This window comes from Aulonocara sp. 'chitande type north' Nkhata Bay, linkage group LG17 (assembly GCF_057382095.1).
Source record: "Aulonocara sp. 'chitande type north' Nkhata Bay isolate Kocher_YH1m ecotype deep benthic linkage group LG17, A_spYH_male_GT1.1, whole genome shotgun sequence".
NCBI classification, from domain to species: Eukaryota; Metazoa; Chordata; class Actinopteri; order Cichliformes; family Cichlidae; genus Aulonocara; species Aulonocara sp. 'chitande type north' Nkhata Bay.
In genome coordinates this window covers 24,762,190-24,781,584 of record NC_141360.1, presented here as the reverse complement: position 1 = coordinate 24,781,584, position 19,395 = coordinate 24,762,190, and the positions used below count along the sequence as shown (strand labels likewise).

Sequence of the window (19,395 nt, the reverse complement as noted above, 5' to 3'; positions counted from 1 at the left end):
CATGTTTTGATGGTGTGTTTGTTGATACGAGTGTACAGGGCTAAACTGATTAGACAGTGCCTCACAGTGAAAATGATTAAAGACCAAAAGCATACTACAAAAGCAACCCAAGACTTTCTCAGGGCAAAGAAATTAGATATTTTTAAATGTTTTTGAAAATGTGGGACTGTGCAATATTTCTGTTAAACCCTTTGAATTAAAGATGAATGTTTGCACTTCAGTCTCACTGTGATGCGTTTGATGAACATTTAAATTCCATTGTGGTGGTGTACAGAGGCGAAATAACAACGAGTGAGTCATGTCCAAAACCCTATGTAGCTATATACATACTTATATAAAAAAAAAAATTAAAACTGTATGTATAACTTAACTCAGTATAAACGTCTTGCATTATTAAATAGTGTTAATCAGTATGGAAATATTTTTTTGAAATAAATTGATATCTGGTCGTTCATACTCTTGTTTGCTGTTAGATGTTGCAGTACCGCTGTTGACCGCTAGGTGAAACAAAACTGTCATCATTGCTCTTTTGGGCTTCAACTGTGTCGATAAAATCGGAGGATTGAGCCACGATAGGAAACTATGTGAACTATTCTAATACTCATATTTATCCAGCCGGGGTCTTTGACCGGCTCACTGTCTTCCCTTCCCCCGAAAGTCACGCCTCCAGTCCTCCAGTTCTGTGCTCCGCCTTTCTCCCTAGAAAACGTCCTCCTCCTCCTCCAGCCATAGAGGAAACTTCCGAGCGGACTTCGTAGCTTCCAACTGCGGGATTTGTACGTTAAAAGCCGCTGATGCTGTGAGGCAGAGCACCATGCGGACCTCCAGAAGTTAGCGGGGAGATGAGCGCAATTTCATTGACTGCGGTAAGAAAGTGATCCCCCATTTTTGTCCTCATCCTCCTCCTCTTCTTTTACCCGACATGGACATGGAAAGAATCACGGCCTGAGCCGCGGCGAAGTGGGCTAGCTTCGTGTAGGCAGACATTAGCATTTTTTCTTATCGCTAAAGTATAAAGTTGGTGAATTTAAAAATAACACCGGTACAGTTACGCTTACCCACCCCCCTCTCTTTTTTTAAAAAAGCGCAAACTGTTGACCGCAAACTGAAGTTTGGGTGATGACGTCACCACGGGACGAGGATCCCACTATATGTCTAAAAAAACAAAAACAAAATGGCTTTTCTCAGTCAAACCACGTCGAGGCAGAGATTTATTGCACGCACTAGTTTTTAAATTTGGAAACTGCTGTATCGTTGGGCGATGTTTTGCGATAGTTTGTGATGATGTGAGCCAGAGGGCATGAAAAAATTCTGATTTAATATAATTGTGAAGCTTAAAAATGTATTTAATTACGTACTTTTGTAGTGCCCACGTCTGAAAGCCCCATTCAAAATGTGATTGTGTGGACTGTATATAAAAGATGGAAGATGTCATTATTTTCAAAGGCCAGAAGGGGGCGACTTCTCTGGTTGCAAAAAGACTTCCAGTTGTATGATGGGTTATGGGAAAGTGAACCTTGTCTCCCCTGATGGAGTGTAGGCAAATGCTTTTTTAATGACATTAATTAAAAATGCCATCAATTAATTATTAATTAATGGCATTTGTTAAACTAAGCAAAGTTAAAAATGTGCTCATGCTACCTTTAGTGAGGTCACAGTACAAGAGGTGAGTGTTTGACACCAATACTGATGATAAAAAGACCTCTATCCAGATCTGGATCAACTCCAAAAGTTAATCACTTGTAAGCTGATTCAAGTCTTACCTGTGTTCAAAAATAAATCAATAAAAAATAACTTTTTGATTTAATCTTGCTAACAAACAGAAAACTGTGTTACAGTGTTAACCACTGCTGAATGAATTTGAACTGTGTGAGACAGTACCATTAGTTTGTTGCAGGCTCACTATAGTGAACATATTATTTATCTGAGAGTATGACTCTCAGCATAGATGTAGTTATCCTGTTACAAATTAATAATAATGTAAGAAATATTAAGGAATTGCTCAGAGTAAATGTTTTTTAAATGTTATATTTTAATAATGGCATTCAGCCACATCGTAATATCTTGTTAACATAATTGGGAAAAAATAATGGGCTCTGGCATTCTACTTTCCATGTTCAGCAAGTCACTGATATTGTGTCTTTGTTCTTCTACCCATCTTTCCTTTTTATCTTAAAAGTCTCTAAATTTTTGTGGATATTAAAACACAATGCAGAAAAATCGTTGAAATGATTAACATCTAAATGCTGAATGTTGTTTGAAATATTTAATTGTTGTGTCTTATTTTGTATTGTAAAGCACTTTGTGATATTTGTTCTTGAAAAGAAAAGAACATACCTGGGACTCTCCACCATTTGGTCTTAGAACTTCTCGGATGAGAAGTGAAACATCTTCAGGAAACTTAAAGTCCTGTCGCTTTCTTTCCACGCTCCTTAGACTACCATGACTGCTTACTTTACTTACTTATTAGTCATTTTAAAATAACAGAAAGTTATTGTCTCTGGTTGATAGGTTTTTGTTATTGTTTTGCTACTGTGTTACTACAGTGTGTATGACGTTAAATGTTGTAGTAGAGAAACACACACGCACAAAAGTGATTAATTAAATTTAAAATTGTACTACTATTTCAGTTTGTTTAGATTCTTTGTCATATTTTATTCCCATAATTGTCACATGCTTTGACCACATTTAAAAAACAACTGTTAAAAAAATCAAATTTTTGTCAAAAATGTTTATATATAAAATAATAATAATAATAAATACTTGACAGAAAATCTGAGTTTGTGTTGTTGTTCAGTAGGGCTGCCATGATTAGTTGACTGGTCACGTTTACGTCGACTATCAAAATCGTCGACGACTAATAGTCGACACGTCGTTTGAAGCTTTGTAAGATCCCAAAAGACGCAGGAATAAGTAGTAGGATTTAAGAGTGTAATAACGGATTGAAACAGAAGATGGCAGCACTGCATGTAGAAGGATGCCAGCTGCCATTAAATCCCGAAGAAGAAGAAGCAGCGTTCAGTATCGTAGCTGTGTCCAAATTCAGGAACCGCATCCTCCTGCCCGCATTTGTAGGCCGATTACGTTACAGCAACACGACGAAGACTGTCCAAATTCGAAGACTCCGACAAATGCGCCCTTCATTTCCCCAGATTTGAAGGATGGGTCGGGTGTATACTTCGTGGCCCAGCCTATCCCAGAATTCATAGCGCGGCCCTGCTCAGTTTCCAACAATGGTGGCAGCTAGTTAATTTTAATGTTACTCTTATTATTCTTTCTGGGTCACAAAATAAACGTTTAACATATTTTCAGGCAAGAATGTAGCTGTGTAAACCTCAAATATCTGCTCAGTTTATCAAGACACCACATATTTTCAAAAGTGCTCTGACGTTTTCTGAGACGTCTGTTACCCACTAGCTCGATAGCTAGCCGGGGGCAAGGCTCACTAGAGCCCGTGAGAACACCGGACTCCCGGAAAATTGTTTTCAAACCCACCGCCGTCTCTCGCTACTCACTTAGTCACTTAGATAACTTAAAAATGTTATTGTTTGGCTTTTTTCAGTACTTTATTTGTTCCTGAGTAAATCGGTTTGGCTGAGATTAAAGTTATAGTTTTTACACAGCTGAATAAACGTCAAGCAGACAACTGATTATCAGAAGTGTGAGATGGTCGAGAATATACTCCGGTGTCCTGTTATATTTTAGATAGCAAGGAGCAGACGGCAATCTGCAAATTTCATTAAAATTTAATAAACTATCATCTTGTCTTCATTTTTAGTTAGCACATACCTTAAACACTTAAAGCTGTAAGCTAATGATAGTTATATAAGACCAGATGCGTGCTGGTGCAATAAGCTGTACGTTTTACGTCCAGTGGACGCATGATCTGATTAGTCGACTAATCGCAAAAATAATCGGTGACTAGTCGACTATCAAAATAATTGTTTGTGGCAGCCCTATTGTTCAGACAAAATACACATTTTTAAAGGTTTACCTGGATATTGGGATATTTGTAAAGTTAACATGTTTATAAATGAATTAATGAAATAATCAATAGCCATGTGTAGTTAGTTATTAATTCAAAATTCAGTTTAGGCTTTTAACAATTCTATATATATTTAAAAGTATATTCAAGGTAAAATTATTATTTTGCTATAATGATTTTTTTTTTTAATGTGGATATTTTGTTCTGTGCTGTAAATACAAATACAAAAACAATCCATCTCTTTTCTCTTTTCCTCACATTTGGCTCAGTAAACTTTTCTAAAAATGCACAATTCTAACAAATTACATTTACAATTGAAGGAGATGCATTGTTAAAAAGACAAGTTTGTCTTCATAAAAGGTTCAATAATGTAAAATGCTTCCAAAAAACTAGGGTCTGTACTTGGAGGCTAAATTCTGTTTACCAACATTACTGATGATATCAATACGGCTAAAATTAGAGTGTGCAGTCTGTGTCTGCTGGTCCTTAAATGAATTCATTTCCTGTGAGTAATGTCTTTCCAGTTTTCTATTTTTAACTTTTGGTGGTGGGGAGACCGAGAAAGACACCACCTAAAACATAATGTGGAAAGTACTTGGACTTGGAGAAGTTGTATTATTAGTCAGTTATCTGTTAACCACACTTACGTCTTACTGAACTTTTTACAGTTTACAGGGTAAATGCACGTGCTTAAAAACATTTACAATATCTCAAATACAATTTTACAAGTAAGAGTAAAATCTATTACACTTTTTATGAATGGACCTCATGAAAAGTTCCATTAAATTTAAATTTACACTGCCTCTAAATTTAATATGGATCATTAATTTTGAATTGCTCAGTTTGTCATTTATAGTTTGACTAAAACAGTTTCAGGCTGTTTTGAATATTTCTAAAACGGTAAGAACAGGAATATAAGCTTATGTATAAATAAAGTTTTAGAAGCGAGCCATAGTTGGGATTTTTGAGTGTTCAGTCGTTTTTGTTATTTATGTGACCTTCTCGTCTTGAAGTTTTTATTTAAATAACAAAAGCAGAGGACAAATTCACCACTCCCACACTTTGGACAGGTGAAGGATGTGTGGAGCTGTCAGGTTAGATGCTACCAAACAAAACACGTTTAAAAATGTTCCTAAAGTCAACCACATACTTGTTTATTTGTTTTTGTTTTTTTTACCATACCCTTCATTTTAAAGTGACAACAGTTTGTTTGTGTGGTAAGTTCAGTATCAGTTAAAGTGGTATTAAAAACTTGTTTACACCTGTAGGCGCCGTGTTAATGCTCGTGTACGTTTGTGTGTCACAGGTAAACCACTAGAGCTTCTGCGTTCTCCTGCTTGTTCAAGTGGTGAGTTCATCTCCTCTTTGCTGTGTTGTGGTTGTACTTTGAGTCCCTGCAGAGGAAACTGTTTACAGTCAGTGTTGCATAATGTGCATCAAAGCAGACTGTGACTTGTGGCTTTTCTGTGCAAACAAGCAACACACAACAAGCGAATCATGTTTTGTTCCCTTAAAAATTCAAAACATTGCCACTGACTATGATGTAGGTGCAGCTCTACGTAATAAAAGTTCATTTTAGACCTAAATTAAGTAAATACTGGTGGTTGTATCTTTGCACAGACCAAAATAATTTAAGAAACTTTATCAGCGCACAGTGGGAACAGTGGTGCCCTAAAGGGGAATTTGGGTAGTATTCTTGAGATCAGTTTATTTCAAAGCTTTAGTAACTTTTTTTTAGACTGTTAATATAAATCTGCCATTAAAAAATCTTTATTTATTTATTTATTCAGTGCCCGTTGGTTCAGTCATGGCTCGCGGCTGCATCTGCTGTGTGAAGTACATGCTCTTCCTCTTTAACCTGCTCTTCTGGGTAATTTTTCCACACACACCGACTCGGCAGTAAGAGATTAAAGCAATTTATCGTCACCGAATCAGCAGGAAGTGTCTGAGTTTCCTGTGTGTTTCAGCTGGGAGGCTGTGGATTGCTGGGTGTCGGCGTATGGCTCTCGGTTTCTCAGGGCAGCTTCGCCACTCTCTCTCCCTCCTTCCCCTCGCTCTCCGCTGCCAACCTCATCATCACCCTCGGCACCGTAGTCATGGTGACGGGTTTCCTGGGCTGCCTGGGTGCCATCAAGGAGAACAAGTGCCTCCTGCTGAGTGTGAGTGTATTACCGTATTTAGTATAAATGAACTTTTGTTCATCTTATGTTGACACTTTTCTTCTTTTATTCAGTTCTTCATCGTTCTCCTGATCATCCTATTGGCTGAACTTATCCTCCTCATCCTGTTCTTTGTCTACACCGACAAGGTAAGACTGCAAAACGCTAGCAATCATGCTCACTCCCAGGCTGCAGATGAGTGTGCCTTCATATCCCATGATCCACCTCTCTGGTTCTGTGTGAACAGGTGAGTGAAAATGCCCGTCAGGACCTGAAAGAAGGGCTGGTGCTGTACAACACGGACAACAACGCCGGCCTGAGGGATGCTTGGAACACGATACAGGGAGAGGTGAGCAGATGCATTAAAGGCAACTCTTTAATCCAGCTGCTTGTTGAGTGAATGATGCACTGTCATTTCCTCCCTTCCTGCTTGTTTACTAGTGGAAGTGCTGCGGCGTGACGAACCACCGCGACTGGCACACGGCGTTCCATGATGACGTGGTTCCTGACCGCTGCTGCCAGCAGGTTTACCCGGACTGTGGACGCAACACCTCCAATGTGTTCTGGACACGGGTCGGTGAAGTTATCAATCTGCTGATTGTTTTATTCCTTCTGTTGTCAACAAGGCCCAATAAATTTAACCACTTAAGCCCCACGCCCCCGATACCGGGGGCAAAAAGGAGGAGATCACATTTAATCGGTTATAACACAGGGTCAGAAACATAAATCCCGACATGTGTGGTATCCACAGAAACCTCTGAATCTCAGTTAAAATCTCATATAAACCATTTCTACAACCACCAAACACAACGAAAACAAACCATGATTAAACAAGCAGTTACGTAAATGCACACAAGTCCGTTAAACAAACAAAACCGCACCAGAAATTCTTTAGACTTCATGTAACCGGCTAAAGAAAGGCTGAAGCTATCACCAATTCCAAACACCAAGTTTCACCACACTTTGACCAAAATTCACTGAATGAGCCGCAAAAGAAGACCACAAAAACACATAGCGGCGCAAATGCACCAAGACAGAAATTGACTTACTGTCCCGATTTTTGCCGGTAGCACGTGATTATCAGCAGTTACCACGCCTAACTAGCTGCATCAGAGCCACGTTCAACAACTTCCATTTTAGACCCACCTACAGACACGTGACTGGACAGAGGCCACATGCAGTAAATTTGGGCCCACGTGGGTTTTGCCCTTGCAACTTCTGATTGGTTGAAGTGACATGAACATGGCACAGTTACTGTGATCCTATTGGCTCAAACGATTAAAAAGAGGTCTCTGGTTTAAAGTGAGCTGCACAACCACGACTCATATAGTTAATGAGTTGGTGTTACAGTTCTTTTCCTGTTTTCCTGTTATTTCTTTACCTCGAACTTAATCCCAAACTGTTTTTGTTTTATTTGAATTTAAAGAAGCATTAGGTTGTGTTTGAATGTGTCAGAAACAACAACAGATGTTAGTAACCATGAACAAAAGGAGAAAAGAGTGAACTCAGTGTAAAACGTTTTTGTGACCAGATGTCTCCTGATGATCTGGTTTCCTTCGTCTTTTCAGGGCTGTTATGAGAAGGTTGAGGAGTGGCTGGACGACAACAAGCACCTTCTGGGGACTATTGCGATGTGTGTGTTGGTCATACAGGTGAGCAGCACTTTATTCACATCCAGACTTTAAATACTCACAGGGTCTGTGCAGTGAAGCAAGTTCAACATATCCAGGATGTAGTTTCCTTAACTTTCTCAGGGTTACAGAATCACAAAAAACTAAATGAAAATTCATTTAAGACATTTTACTGCCAATTAAGGCCATGTGCCTTTAAAGACTTTGTTAGGGACCCTTTCCCTAACAGCTGTGAGATACCACCCCAGGCTACCTGGAGGTTCTGTCTAAGGCTACTGGGGTTGGCAGGTTGCTGCTGAGTGTTAATATGGCACATTACAGCAAGTCTTCATGGGCTGTATTGACAAGAGTAAAACGAGGCAAAAGTTTAGGGCGGTTTCAGTATATTAACGCTCAAAGAACAACAGGAAATAAACTTCCCCTGGGGATCTATTTTCTTACTCATGAGAGGAAAAACAAAAACTTCAGACTGTCCCATAACCCTAGAGACCATCTTATTATCTTCCAGGAATTGTGATACAATTTTCCAGGGAACTGATCGGCCAAAAAGCCTTGATTTGATCATGTAGATCTCTTATCAGACTCCAGAAACGGTTTAGGGCTGGTTATGCTGGTTAAGAAGGGAACCACCTTCTAAAGTTAACTCGCTAAGCACTAAATCCTGCCTCATAACACAGCTCTTTATTAACTTTAGTGTTTTTCTGTTTCCAGCTGCTCGGCATGGCTTTCTCCATGACACTTTACCAGCAGATCCACCGGGCAGGGAAGAAGTACGAAGCCTGAGGGGATTAATGGAGGTGTTTCACACAGCTGAGCTTTGGGTACATAAAATATATCATCGTTAGAGTTTTTAAAAAGCCAGTTTTTATGTGTACCACTACAACCGTATATCTTTTTTCCATCTCTGCACCCATTTATTGTTGTGAATAGCATTTAAATTAGGGTTTTTTTTGTTTTTTTTATAGTTAGCTTTTATAAAAATCACAATATATTGTGTTTTTTTAATGTAAAGTAATAACACGAGAAAAATCAGAACAGAAAAGACTGGGAATGAATTATCTAGTCGTTGAAAGCCACGCGTGTGAGAAAAATGCTTAGATAAGGCGAGCGTTGTGTACTAACATGTTCAATAAAGATAAAGAGCACTCTACAGAAATGCGGTTTGAAGAGATTTTTTTGTTCCAGGTGATGATTACTGAGATTTTCTTTTGTTGCTGCAATCCTCTGATAAAAGCAGAGAGAGTTTCATGCCTCTGCAGGCTTCACAGAGGTCAGATCAGGTAATTCAGTGAACTGATTGATCACCTGAGAGGGAAAGCTCTCTCTCTCCTGACTCAGCTTTTCTAACAGCAGTGATCTGATCTAGGTCATGAACCTTTGCCCACTTTCAGTGGCTCTCTGTGACTTTGATTTAAAAAATAAATCAAGACTAAACAATGGTTATTAACATGAGATTTCAGATTGTTTGAGGCCTCTGTTAACAGACCCAGACCGATGGCACTGTTGGTCTAAAGGGCGAAAATACTACTGTTGTCTGAAATGGTAAAATGGTAAATGGCCTGTATTTGTATAGCGCTTTACACATCCAGTCATCCACCCATTCACACACTGGTGATGGCAAGCTACATTATAGCCACAGCCACCCTGGGGCGCACTGACAGAGGCGAGGCTGCCGGACACTGGCGCCACCGGGCCCTCTGACCACCACCAGTAGGCAACGGGTGAAGTGTCTTGCCCAAGGACACAACAACTGAGACTGTCCAAGCCGGGCTCGAACCGGCAATCTTCCGATTACCGTACAAGGCGAACTCCCAACTCTTGAGCCACGATCGCCCACAATCGTCTGATGACAAAGGAAGAGGAGAGGGGGACGGCATATTAGGAGGCAGTGAGAGAAGGAGAGGTAGGAGTGGAAGGATTTTAAATGTAGGGACTGTGACTGATAAAAGGAGAGAGCTGTTTGATATGACATGGCTTCATGCTTGGACAGAGCACTACATGAACATAGATAAACATCTGGACCGAAGCCTCCCAGTGCTTATTGGGCTGACAGGTGTGACCACACTGACATAAGAGACTAAAACTTTATTTTAGTTAGCTCCTTAAGCACACATTTAAATTTTTAGATAGTTTTACTTCACTCTGTTAATCTAGTTCCACAGTTACAAGTCCAGGATTTTGTTGTTATCATAGACGACGTCCCCTTTGATGATGACATACCGGATGAGCTCCTGATGTCCTCCCAGCTGGTAAATCAGGTGCTCCCACCTGCAGAACGACACAGAGGACAGCCTCTGTTATTTTTATTTCTTATTTCTAATGTAAAGCTGATACAATATTAGATTTTCAATGTAGGAAGAGGTCAGAAGTATCAGAAAAACACCAAATCTAAACATCTGCACACCAAAGTTTCTGCCTCTGATTAGGAATCACTAAAACTGCACAATTAATAAAGCTACCTGGTAAAATAATGGTTCAAATTATGAAACCATGCATTAATACAACATTACAGTTAAAGGCAGCACTAAACTGCAAGCAGTGAGTGACTGAGTGCAACACACAGAGTAAATAATTGCACTATTTCCACAATAGAAACACACAGCTGTTTCTTTAAATTTTACCTTAACTTTTTTAAGCTCCATAAAAACATGAAATTGGTCTTTGAAGTGTTCTCTGCTGTGGGTGGGCTTACCGTGTGGCGTTGAGGAGCAGCAGGTCTCCGTGCTTGTTGACCTCCAGCGATCCATGTGTGTGGGAGCGCCCGAGGGCGTAGGCCGCGTTGATGGTGGCGGCGGCCAAAGCCTCTGGCATGGACATCCTCATGTTAACACAGGCCAGATGCATCACTATCGGCTGAGGGAGAGAAAAAGAACAGAGGGGGATGTAAGCAGAGGGGAGCCTGCAGTTCCTCTATTGGCCACTTGAGGCAGACTCTTGAAGTGAATCAACCCCTCCAGACTTCCATGTTAAAATGTCCAACTTTACATGCCTACAGCAGCAGTTTGCACCTCAGTGGAAGCTAATAACTTATCATTCTTGCTTAAGGAAAAACGGAAACATAATGTTTAGGCTTCATGGGTAATGTCACAGTACTTACATCCATCTTTTATATACAGCGTGTGGCTGTGACAGAGACAAAGGAGGAGTCAGACATCCTGCACTCACCATAGAGCAGCAGTAGGCATTGGGGTTGAAGTCGCTGCCGAGGGCCACGATCACTCCGGCGTCCAGCATGTCTCTGGCCTGAGGCTGGAGCAACCTAAACATCAATAAATGTATTACTCGAAAACTCTCGGTTAAAGTGTGTGTGTGTGTGTGTGTGTGTGTGTGTGTGTGTGTGTGTGTGTGTGTGTGTGTGTGTTACAGTACCGCAGAATGTAAGCTGTAGTCGGCAGGAGGACCGCGGCAGTTTTTGCTTTGGCCATGGCAGCAATTCCTGCATCTGTCACCTCCTCCAGGTGACTGATGGCTAAGGCTCCAAGCTCCGCCCCCATCTGAAATAAATGCACACTCTGTTTAACAAGACAGGACCTCAGATGATTATTAATAAACAATTAAACTGTTAGGTTTCAGATAAATATCCAAAGGTCTCCGTGCAGCTCATCTGCATTTGGCCCCGGATCATCAATTATATTTTATGCGCCTTTAGTGTCTTTTTTTTTGTCGATAGTGACATTTCCCTCGCCTTCCTGACCATGTTTTTGGATGTGTTAGACTGTATTACTCTGAAAGTCAAAGATTATCAGCAGCTGAAATAACATATATTCTGTACACCCATATGTTCTTAGAAAAAAAACATATGGGTGTATGGAAACTGTTTAATAAGGCCACAAAACTCACATGACTCTGTGAACATTTGTTTTCTCAATCCATCTGTACGGGGATCTGGAGACTATCCAGATGCAGAAGAGCGTAGGTCTGGTAGTAAAGATGGTAATGAAGCATGCTAGTTTTCATCACAAAGGTGGAAACTAGCTGATATTTTTCTTTGGAGTTGGTGTAAACTAAAATAATATGAGTACTGTTGATCCGGTGAGCAGAAACTGAAGGTTATGATGTGGTTCAGAGGTGAATATTCATCTTTAGGCTGTAGCTTACAGTGTATACATAAGCTTCGGCAGATACCTGAGCAGAGTTCATGGGATGAAGCTCATCTCCATGGAAATTGATGTTGAGGCCCATTTGTTTGCCTGCCTGCAGGATGGAGCGGCTCGAGCTGAGGTCAAACACTCCCTGCTCACAAAACACGTCGATGTTGTCGACTCTGAGAGTCCCAGCAGACATCCTTTCCTTCAGCCGAGGCAGCTGAACTCTCAGAATGTCCTCTGTAGCTTCTGCCACTGTTTTCCCTCTGAAGGAGGAGGAAGACGTGGAGGAGGAGGAGGAGATATGGAATATAAGGCAAAAATAGTTATACTTACTTGGGCACTGCGTGAGCTCCGCAGTAGGTGGCAGAGATGTTTATAGGTAGGGAGCGCCGGGCCTCCTCGATCACTTCCAGCATTTTCAGCTCGGTCTGCAACTCCAGGCCGTAACCGCTCTTACACTCCACCAGGGTGGTGCCCGCTCGCTGCATCCGCATCAACCTGCTGCGGAGGGTCGCCAGGAGGTCCGAGGCGGGGGCGGCTCGAGTGTGCTCCACCGTGAAGTGGATGCCTCCACCTGCTCGGTGCACGTCCATATAGGTGGCACCTGCCAGCTGCAGATGGAGCGCCGAGCATGTCATCAACAGTTCAGATGCTCAGTGAAGCGAAGTGAAGTTAAGCAGAATAATTTACCTTCATTGCAAATTCATGCACCCGGTCCCCAGCCCAGACTGGATGAGTGTGAGCATCAACCAAGCCTGAAACAAGAAGTTTGCAGCAGTTAATCACTGCGAGAAGAGGCAGAAGTAAAAGGTCAAACATTAAAAGTACTTTGGACTTCGGCTCCTTCCTGATTTCTTAGTTTTTTTGCATATTTTTCACAAGCTTGATATCAAACAAATCATTTAAATTTAGCATCTTTAGTCTGTAAATTTGATGATGATAATGGGAGAAAACAGAAAACAAACAAAACAAATGTCTGGGAGTCTTTTTTTAGAACATCAAGTATTTTTTTACATTACACTAAGGCAAGAAATTCTCAACAATTCACACGTCTGACTGCTTATATTTAAGCCAACAGAACTGATACAGAGCTAATGCTCACCTGGCAGGACGCACATTCCTGCAGCATCGATCACTTTGTCAAACAAAGCTTCTGCATACTGAGCTCTGATGGTTTCTGCAGGCCCTACAGCTTTAATCAGCCCGTCACTGTGAGGGAAAAGCACACATTCATCCAGTGACGTTGTTCTCTGACATGTCATGAGTCTGTAGAGCCTGTAGGGGGCGCTCCAGTGTGTATCATTGGTCGTCAGGTTAAGAAATCACTTTTCAAATAACCTGAAACTGGTGCCCAAAAGCACAGCACAGCTCCTAACAAGCTCTGCTCACTTCTGTAGCTACATGAGATATTTTCCATCTTTCTGATGAAATCTGAGAGACTCTAATAAAGCTTCTTAACCTTCAACAGAGGTTATTTATGACTCCTGTCATATTTATTCATGTGCCCTGTGTAATTTTCAAGCATTTCCCAATGTATTTGTCAACCTCCAAAACAGATCTGTTTTTTTTAAACAGAACCATTGATTCTATTGTAGTTTTTCACTTTTTTTTTGGCTATATTTTGATGTTTGGCATTGTAATATAGCTAACAGATCTACAGTGGCGTCTTGGATGACCTCTTTTGCATTAAAATGACTGAAAGTAATAAGCTACATTAGAACATTTCAGAGCATCTGTGATAGACAGTAGAGATATGATAAATACAAATAGAACCATTTTTTTTTAAAGCCTTTAACATTACATGGGGATGCTCATCATTTCAGTCACTAAAGCAGCTTGGTCTGTGAATTAGAGATATATTAGAAAATAACAATAAGAAGTAGTGTATAAATAAAATACCAAACCTGTCTAATTGTAGGGGAACATGGTAGAAGAGGCTCTGAATCAAACGTTTAAGAGACTTTAAAATTTTGCATTTGTGCAGCTACATGTGCAATAAAAACCTATCACCAGTTTAGTCATCTTTAAAATCTACTGTCTTTATTTTACTTAACAGGACAGTAAACATTTGACAGTCAAAACCTAATCTTTTACAGAATAATCCCTGTAGCCTTCTTTTGCCATCACATGGTGTAAAGCAAAAGGTGTCAAAGGGAAAAGTGCAGCTTCAACAGCAGGTCCTAATTTTCCTCATTTATTCAGTTACCTGTCCGTTTGTGTGCTTTTGTAGAGCACAAAGTATGCACATGTATAGATTTTGGAACCCAAACATTCCCACTTTCTTTACAATTCAAAAATCTTGAGATTTTAACAAGCTTCTAACCTTGCATAGACTTCTTCTACTGTGTTTAAATCCTCACACCAGAAGCAGTAGTCACTTTTGACCCCCGACCCAGATGTTTGACATCTCCTTTATAAAGCTTAGAGATCTGAGAATGTGCCTATAAAATTCAGAATTTGTGACAAACTTACCTTCCTATTACAACGCTCCCATTTTCAATCACGCAGAAATTTTGCATCCCATATTTGGTCAGGTACTTCTCAGAGTTTTTGCAGATCAAAACTAGCTGTTTGGCATTTTTAACCAGCAGTCTGTAAGGTCTGGACATTTTGACTCATCTGAAGTCAAACTTTAGGAGAGAGGGTGTTGAAGCCAACTCAGGAAACAGGCAAATATTTACCCAAGAGAGAAAGAGCAGAGTTTAAAGTGCACAGAGGGGGGTGGGGCTTACTGTACACCCCCCCCCAAAAAATCAGACGACACACAAACACACGTATTTTTTAAGAAAGGGTACAATAATCACTTTATTGTGTCTGTATCACGACATAAAACTGGTCTCACATACAGTAGAAAAAAAAAGATTCAAAGCTGCTTGAAAAATAACCCCAAACGTTCATTTGTTTCACACGGTGAAAGCACAAACACACATCAGCCCGGCATCACTCTCGCATCTCGCCGTCCTCTTCCTCCTCTTCTACACCTCTGATGTACAAAACATTATTGCACCTGTGGAGGTCGAGCACAGCATGAGAAAGCGTTTCCTTTCACCAGTCACTTAATTATTAACACAAGTTAGTCAAGTCTGACGACTTCAAACTGTTCAGACTCCCACTGATTTCTCTCTGTGGCGTTACAAAGTGTCATTCACATACCTGATGAGAACCTCACCGAGATGTCCGGCCAACGCTCCATCCACATACTCTTCTGTGTTTGCCAGCTGTAAAAAAATAATAAAAAATAAAACAAAGTTCAAAGGTCAGGTAAGATAATTGGTGGGGCAGAGAAGCCAAGACCTCCCTCATCCCAGCCACCTCCTCCAGCTCATCCAGGGAAACACTGAGGTGTTCCAAGGCCAGCTGACAGATAAAATCTCTCCGGTGCTTCCTGGGTGTCCACCCAGAACACCTCACACAGGAGGTGACCTCCTCAACTGTCTCCTTTCAGTGTGGAGGTGTAGCGGCTCTACTGTGAGCCTCTAATAGCCAGCCATCCTTCGGAGAAAGCTCATTTCTACTGCTTGTATATCAAAATAACTAAAAAGAGCCTTAACAATACGATCAGGCCCAGACTAGCAAAGTTATGGCATTTTTCTACAAAAATCTTGTTGCTGCAGCTCCATCTGGTGGCAGATAGTTGAATAAATATTTAGGACACCAAATCACCAGCATTGGACTTAAAATATAATTTAATTAGATTTAATGACTTGTACATTCAGCACTGACTAGTGACAATGGCAATGATCAGTCGCCACAGTTGCACAAATTCATACTTAAAACAAGCGCTAAATAAACGAATAAAAAAAATGTAATCTGTTTTTACCTGATTTCACCAGGTAAAAACAGAGCCACTTTGGTGATACAGAAAACTCTGACTTTAAGTTTAGCATAGCCTAGCATGCCATTCTGTGGTGTAATTCTATAAATGTGAAGTTTTTAATGGGTAGAAACTGTTCATACTTCACAAATTATCAAGTATCAGGATGTTTTCCCTGAGCTGGATTATTGATGTTGTCCTAAGTATATTAATATGTGTGTATTTTCATCAGGGTGTATGTTTAGAACTACAAGTGAGGACAGTGTTGAGTTAACACAGGTCCCTTCTTCTGTGACTGTCTGGTCACTGGTGTACAGCCCAACACTGGAATGATGCTTCCTTGCAATGATGTCATTTTATCCTTCAACAGGAAAATACTACAGGTTCTTGTGTGACCCCATGAACACATTGCTCGAGTTTTAATAATAATAATAATAATAATAATAATAATAATGTATACTTGATCCCCACAGGGAAATTACTTTCTCTGTATTTAACCCATTCACTCAGTGAAGCAGTGGGCAGCCACTAATCAGGCGCCCATGGAGCAGTGTGTAGGGAAGGTACTTTGCTCTGGGTACCTCAGGGTAGCCGTTCAGTGGATTCGAATCCCAGACCTTCCGATCATGGGGTGACCATGCTATCTACTGAGCTATCCCTGCCCACAAAATAATTTTCTGTTGCTGGGTAATGCAGGGGAACTGTGTACTGACAGCTTGGAGGAGTTCTGTGTTGCATTAAGCAACAGTAAAAACAACCTTTCTAAGAGAAGAGCTTTGTTTGCTGCTACAAACACAGCGACAAAGAAGCAGAGGAGGCAAAGGTAACACATTACTCTGGGCTAACAGTTGTTTTTACTTGGATACAGAATAACACCAAGTTTAGAAAAATAAATCCAAGTCACCTTTCATGCTACAGCAGCTGCATTAATGCCAAACTAAATGAGCTTGTCAATGTTAAAAATCACATTAGCTGAAAACTGCTTTTATTTTGAAATCGAGTCTCAGTTTCTCTTACCGTAATACCTAGTCTATAAACAATGCATAATTTGACCGTAGAACAAATTTTAGGTAATTGAACAAGGCAAATGATCCACACCTGCATATTCATGTACCCGTCCACAGACACGAGGTAGCCCTTATATTCCATGCCCCACTTCAGCTTCACCATCACTGGTTTTCCTGTCAGGCCGTTCAGGAAGGGCTTCGGGTTCAGAGGTAAACTCTGGAGAAGCAGACCAATCAGAGATAAATACACACACATCAAATTCACACACACCAATGAAACAAACAGCTACAATTTAGCATCGTAATACCCGTACATGTCAAATCAAAACCATATGCAGTGACTTATTCTGATCTGTGATCTTATAATAGGTATCAGGTCTCTAAAAAGAGATCTTGCACGTTTCCTTTCAGTTTGCACAGTTTTCCAAAGACAAAGACGATTAAAAAATAAACCGTGAATTTTATAATTATCAAGTTATTATAAGTATTTAGCTTCAAAATATTTGTGTGGCAGTTAAATTAGACGTTTTCTGAATGAAGTTTGGTGCGACACTCTCCACAGATTCAAGCAGGAAGAAAATCGCCAATAAACAAACAGCCAATAAACAGGAAGCATTGAAACCAGCCTAATTATGTTTCCGTAGATAAACATAAAAAGTGAGGCTGCTTTCCGTGTGAGGATTCATTCATTATCTCTACAGTTATGAATGAGACGCTAGCCTCGCTTATGCTAACCAGCTAACAGGCTAGTCGCTATTCCCGCGCCCTTCTGAGTAAAAAATCCCCCAAAACATCCGGTGAAGCTAAAATGTAAAGTTTTCCGAGCTTTACTCACCATTTTAGCTCAAAGTAAATAAGCACTGTGCGTTTTAAGGTATACGTTTGGTATCCTTTCGTCACAATAACGTTGCACTTAACAGCAGCACACGCTTTGCCGCCGACCGGAAGTCCTGCACTTTGCTTCCTGAGGAGTCTGCGTGTTTTTACACACCGCGACCTAGCGGTCAGAGGTCTCACCACACCCAAACCGTATTATTTATTTATTTATTTATTTATTTATTTATTTTATTGGTTATCATGAGCAGAACAGAAACATTTAAGACCATGAGAAACATGAGAAAAACAAACTGTGGTCAACCATCAAAGCAAGGGACAGCGCACAATTTAAAAAATCAACTCAGTTCAAATTAACAACTAAATGATTGAAAATTAAACATAACTCAGTGTTCCAACATGACAATGATCCCAAACACACATAAAAATGACAACTAAAGTTATTTTGCCTCATGATAATATACTTAAAAGTTAAATTGTGATCTGATTACTGTTCAAAGCAAATAAAAGCATCACTGTCGGTGCCTCCACCTGCCCTCAGCTGAACTGAAGGCAGATGGATAATGACATATCCTGTAGGTGCAACACCTGCTCTACTTATGTCACTTTGACATGCCCCTCACTCACAAACTGCTCACTAGTTGAACCCTGTGGCCTCTTTGGGGGTGAAAAGTTAAATAACTGTAATAACCGAGTCAGCCGGCTGTAAGTCTGAGCAGCAATTTCACTCCAGGCAAAAACAGTCTGACGCGCTCACATTTTTTCTGCGCTGAAGCGTTGAACAGTTTCTGAAGTATCTGACAAGTTCAAACCTGATGCGATGAATGAAACTAACACCTGACTTCCTGCTGTTAGAGGCTGTGATTGTCCAGAAATTCCTCTGAAATTGCAGCAGAGCTTTATTTGCATATTTGAAATACTTGTGTCCTTACATCATTTTAGCCTATTAGCCGCCCTCTGTGTAATTAACCGACCCGTCAGTCAGTTTGTGTGTGTTTTATAGCATGAAGGAAATATGTGGCAGAGAGAGAATGAAAATGGCTAGAAATCCAAAAATTACTAGCAAAATATGTTAAAATAGGAAAGCTTGTCCATCCTGGTCACTCCCATAGCAAACTGTAACATTTTCAGCTTGGCCACCATTTCCAAGTACAGATTGTAGCATCTGTACTATCTTGTAAACCTTCCCTTTCACACTTGTTGCAATCCTTCTATCACAAATCACCCCTGACACCCGTCTCCACCCACTCCACCCTCCCTGGACTCTCTTCATTACCTCTTTTGTGCACTTGTCTGTTGATTTCGCTGGTTTAACTCAGGTATTTAGACTCATCCGCCTTCATTACCTCTGCTTTTTGCATCCTTACTGCAGAGAGATTTTAAATAATGACTTCAAAGCAGCAAAAGAGGTTCAAAACTGCTACAAAACATGAAAAATTAGTAAAAAGGGATGTGTTAACACTGCGTCAGGCTGGTGACCTGTCCAGGGTGTACCCTAACTCTTGCCCTATGGTTGCTGGGATAGGTTCCAGCCCCCTGTGATCATCATAAGGCTAAATGGAAGAGGATGGATGGATGGATAAAGGCATTCAAACTAGACTATAAAAGTTTTTGACGTGCCACAGAGATGGAAAAGTAGTATAAGACTACAAACTATCAAAAAGATAGTAAAATGTAGTAAAATGATAAGTAAAAGATGACTAACGTGAACACTGAGTGGGGGCTCAGTAAAGGGCTCACAGATGGAGGCGAGGGAGGAGGCAACACTAAAACACTTTGGCTTGTGTCTGAATACCTGCAGACACTAATGACACTCCTATAAGCTCCTCAGCAATTTAAACATTTATCAAAACTTCTTTTTTTTGGTTACAAATTTA

The 19,395-nt window shown here is 40.4% G+C and overlaps 3 protein-coding genes across 3 annotated transcripts; 1 reads left to right on the top strand and 2 right to left on the bottom strand.

Annotated features, from left to right (window-relative positions):
• Positions 1–656: 656 nt before the first annotated feature.
• On the top strand, positions 657–8,931 carry LOC147310138 (tetraspanin-9). The gene is made up of 9 exons (XM_086270152.1): positions 657–866; positions 5,292–5,333; positions 5,776–5,855; positions 5,953–6,144; positions 6,219–6,293; positions 6,392–6,493; positions 6,586–6,717; positions 7,713–7,796; positions 8,487–8,931. The coding sequence occupies exons 3-9, from the start codon at positions 5,793–5,795 to the stop codon at positions 8,556–8,558; spliced, it is 720 nt and encodes a 239-aa protein (XP_086126278.1). The 5' UTR covers positions 657–866; positions 5,292–5,333; positions 5,776–5,792; the 3' UTR covers positions 8,559–8,931.
• A 914-nt stretch (positions 8,932–9,845) lies between these two features.
• amdhd1 (amidohydrolase domain containing 1) lies at positions 9,846–14,531 on the bottom strand. The gene is made up of 9 exons (XM_086270151.1): positions 14,336–14,531; positions 12,966–13,072; positions 12,554–12,618; positions 12,197–12,474; positions 11,901–12,126; positions 11,145–11,269; positions 10,941–11,034; positions 10,468–10,628; positions 9,846–10,043 (listed from the first exon to the last, which is right to left on the bottom strand). The coding sequence occupies exons 1-9, from the start codon at positions 14,470–14,472 to the stop codon at positions 9,938–9,940; spliced, it is 1,299 nt and encodes a 432-aa protein (XP_086126277.1). The 5' UTR covers positions 14,473–14,531; the 3' UTR covers positions 9,846–9,937.
• Positions 14,532–14,650: 119 nt separating this feature from the next.
• Positions 14,651–17,654, bottom strand: snrpf (small nuclear ribonucleoprotein polypeptide F). The gene is made up of 4 exons (XM_086270153.1): positions 17,520–17,654; positions 16,776–16,901; positions 15,017–15,081; positions 14,651–14,870 (listed from the first exon to the last, which is right to left on the bottom strand). The coding sequence occupies exons 1-4, from the start codon at positions 17,520–17,522 to the stop codon at positions 14,804–14,806; spliced, it is 261 nt and encodes an 86-aa protein (XP_086126279.1). The 5' UTR covers positions 17,523–17,654; the 3' UTR covers positions 14,651–14,803.
• Between the last annotated feature and the right edge of the window lie 1,741 nt (positions 17,655–19,395).

Coding starts and splice junctions, on each gene's coding strand:
- LOC147310138 (XM_086270152.1), top strand. CDS start 5,793: ATGGCTCGCGGCTGCATCTGCTGTGTGAAGTACATGCTCTTCCTCTTT. Junction 6,145..6,218: donor ACAAGTGCCTCCTGCTGAGT/GTGAGTGTATTA, acceptor TCTTTTATTCAG/TTCTTCATCGTTCTCCTGAT. Junction 6,718..7,712: donor CCAATGTGTTCTGGACACGG/GTCGGTGAAGTT, acceptor TCGTCTTTTCAG/GGCTGTTATGAGAAGGTTGA.
- amdhd1 (XM_086270151.1), bottom strand. CDS start 14,472: ATGTCCAGACCTTACAGACTGCTGGTTAAAAATGCCAAACAGCTAGTT. Junction 11,270..11,900: donor ATCCCATGAACTCTGCTCAG/GTATCTGCCGAA, acceptor CATTTATTTCAG/ATGGGGGCGGAGCTTGGAGC. Junction 10,044..10,467: donor CTGCTCCTCAACGCCACACG/GTAAGCCCACCC, acceptor GTCGTTCTGCAG/GTGGGAGCACCTGATTTACC.
- snrpf (XM_086270153.1), bottom strand. Junction 15,082..16,775: donor ACGGGTACATGAATATGCAG/GTGTGGATCATT, acceptor ATTTTTTTACAG/CTGGCAAACACAGAAGAGTA. Junction 14,871..15,016: donor CTCGGTGAGGTTCTCATCAG/GTATGTGAATGA, acceptor CGACCTCCACAG/GTGCAATAATGTTTTGTACA.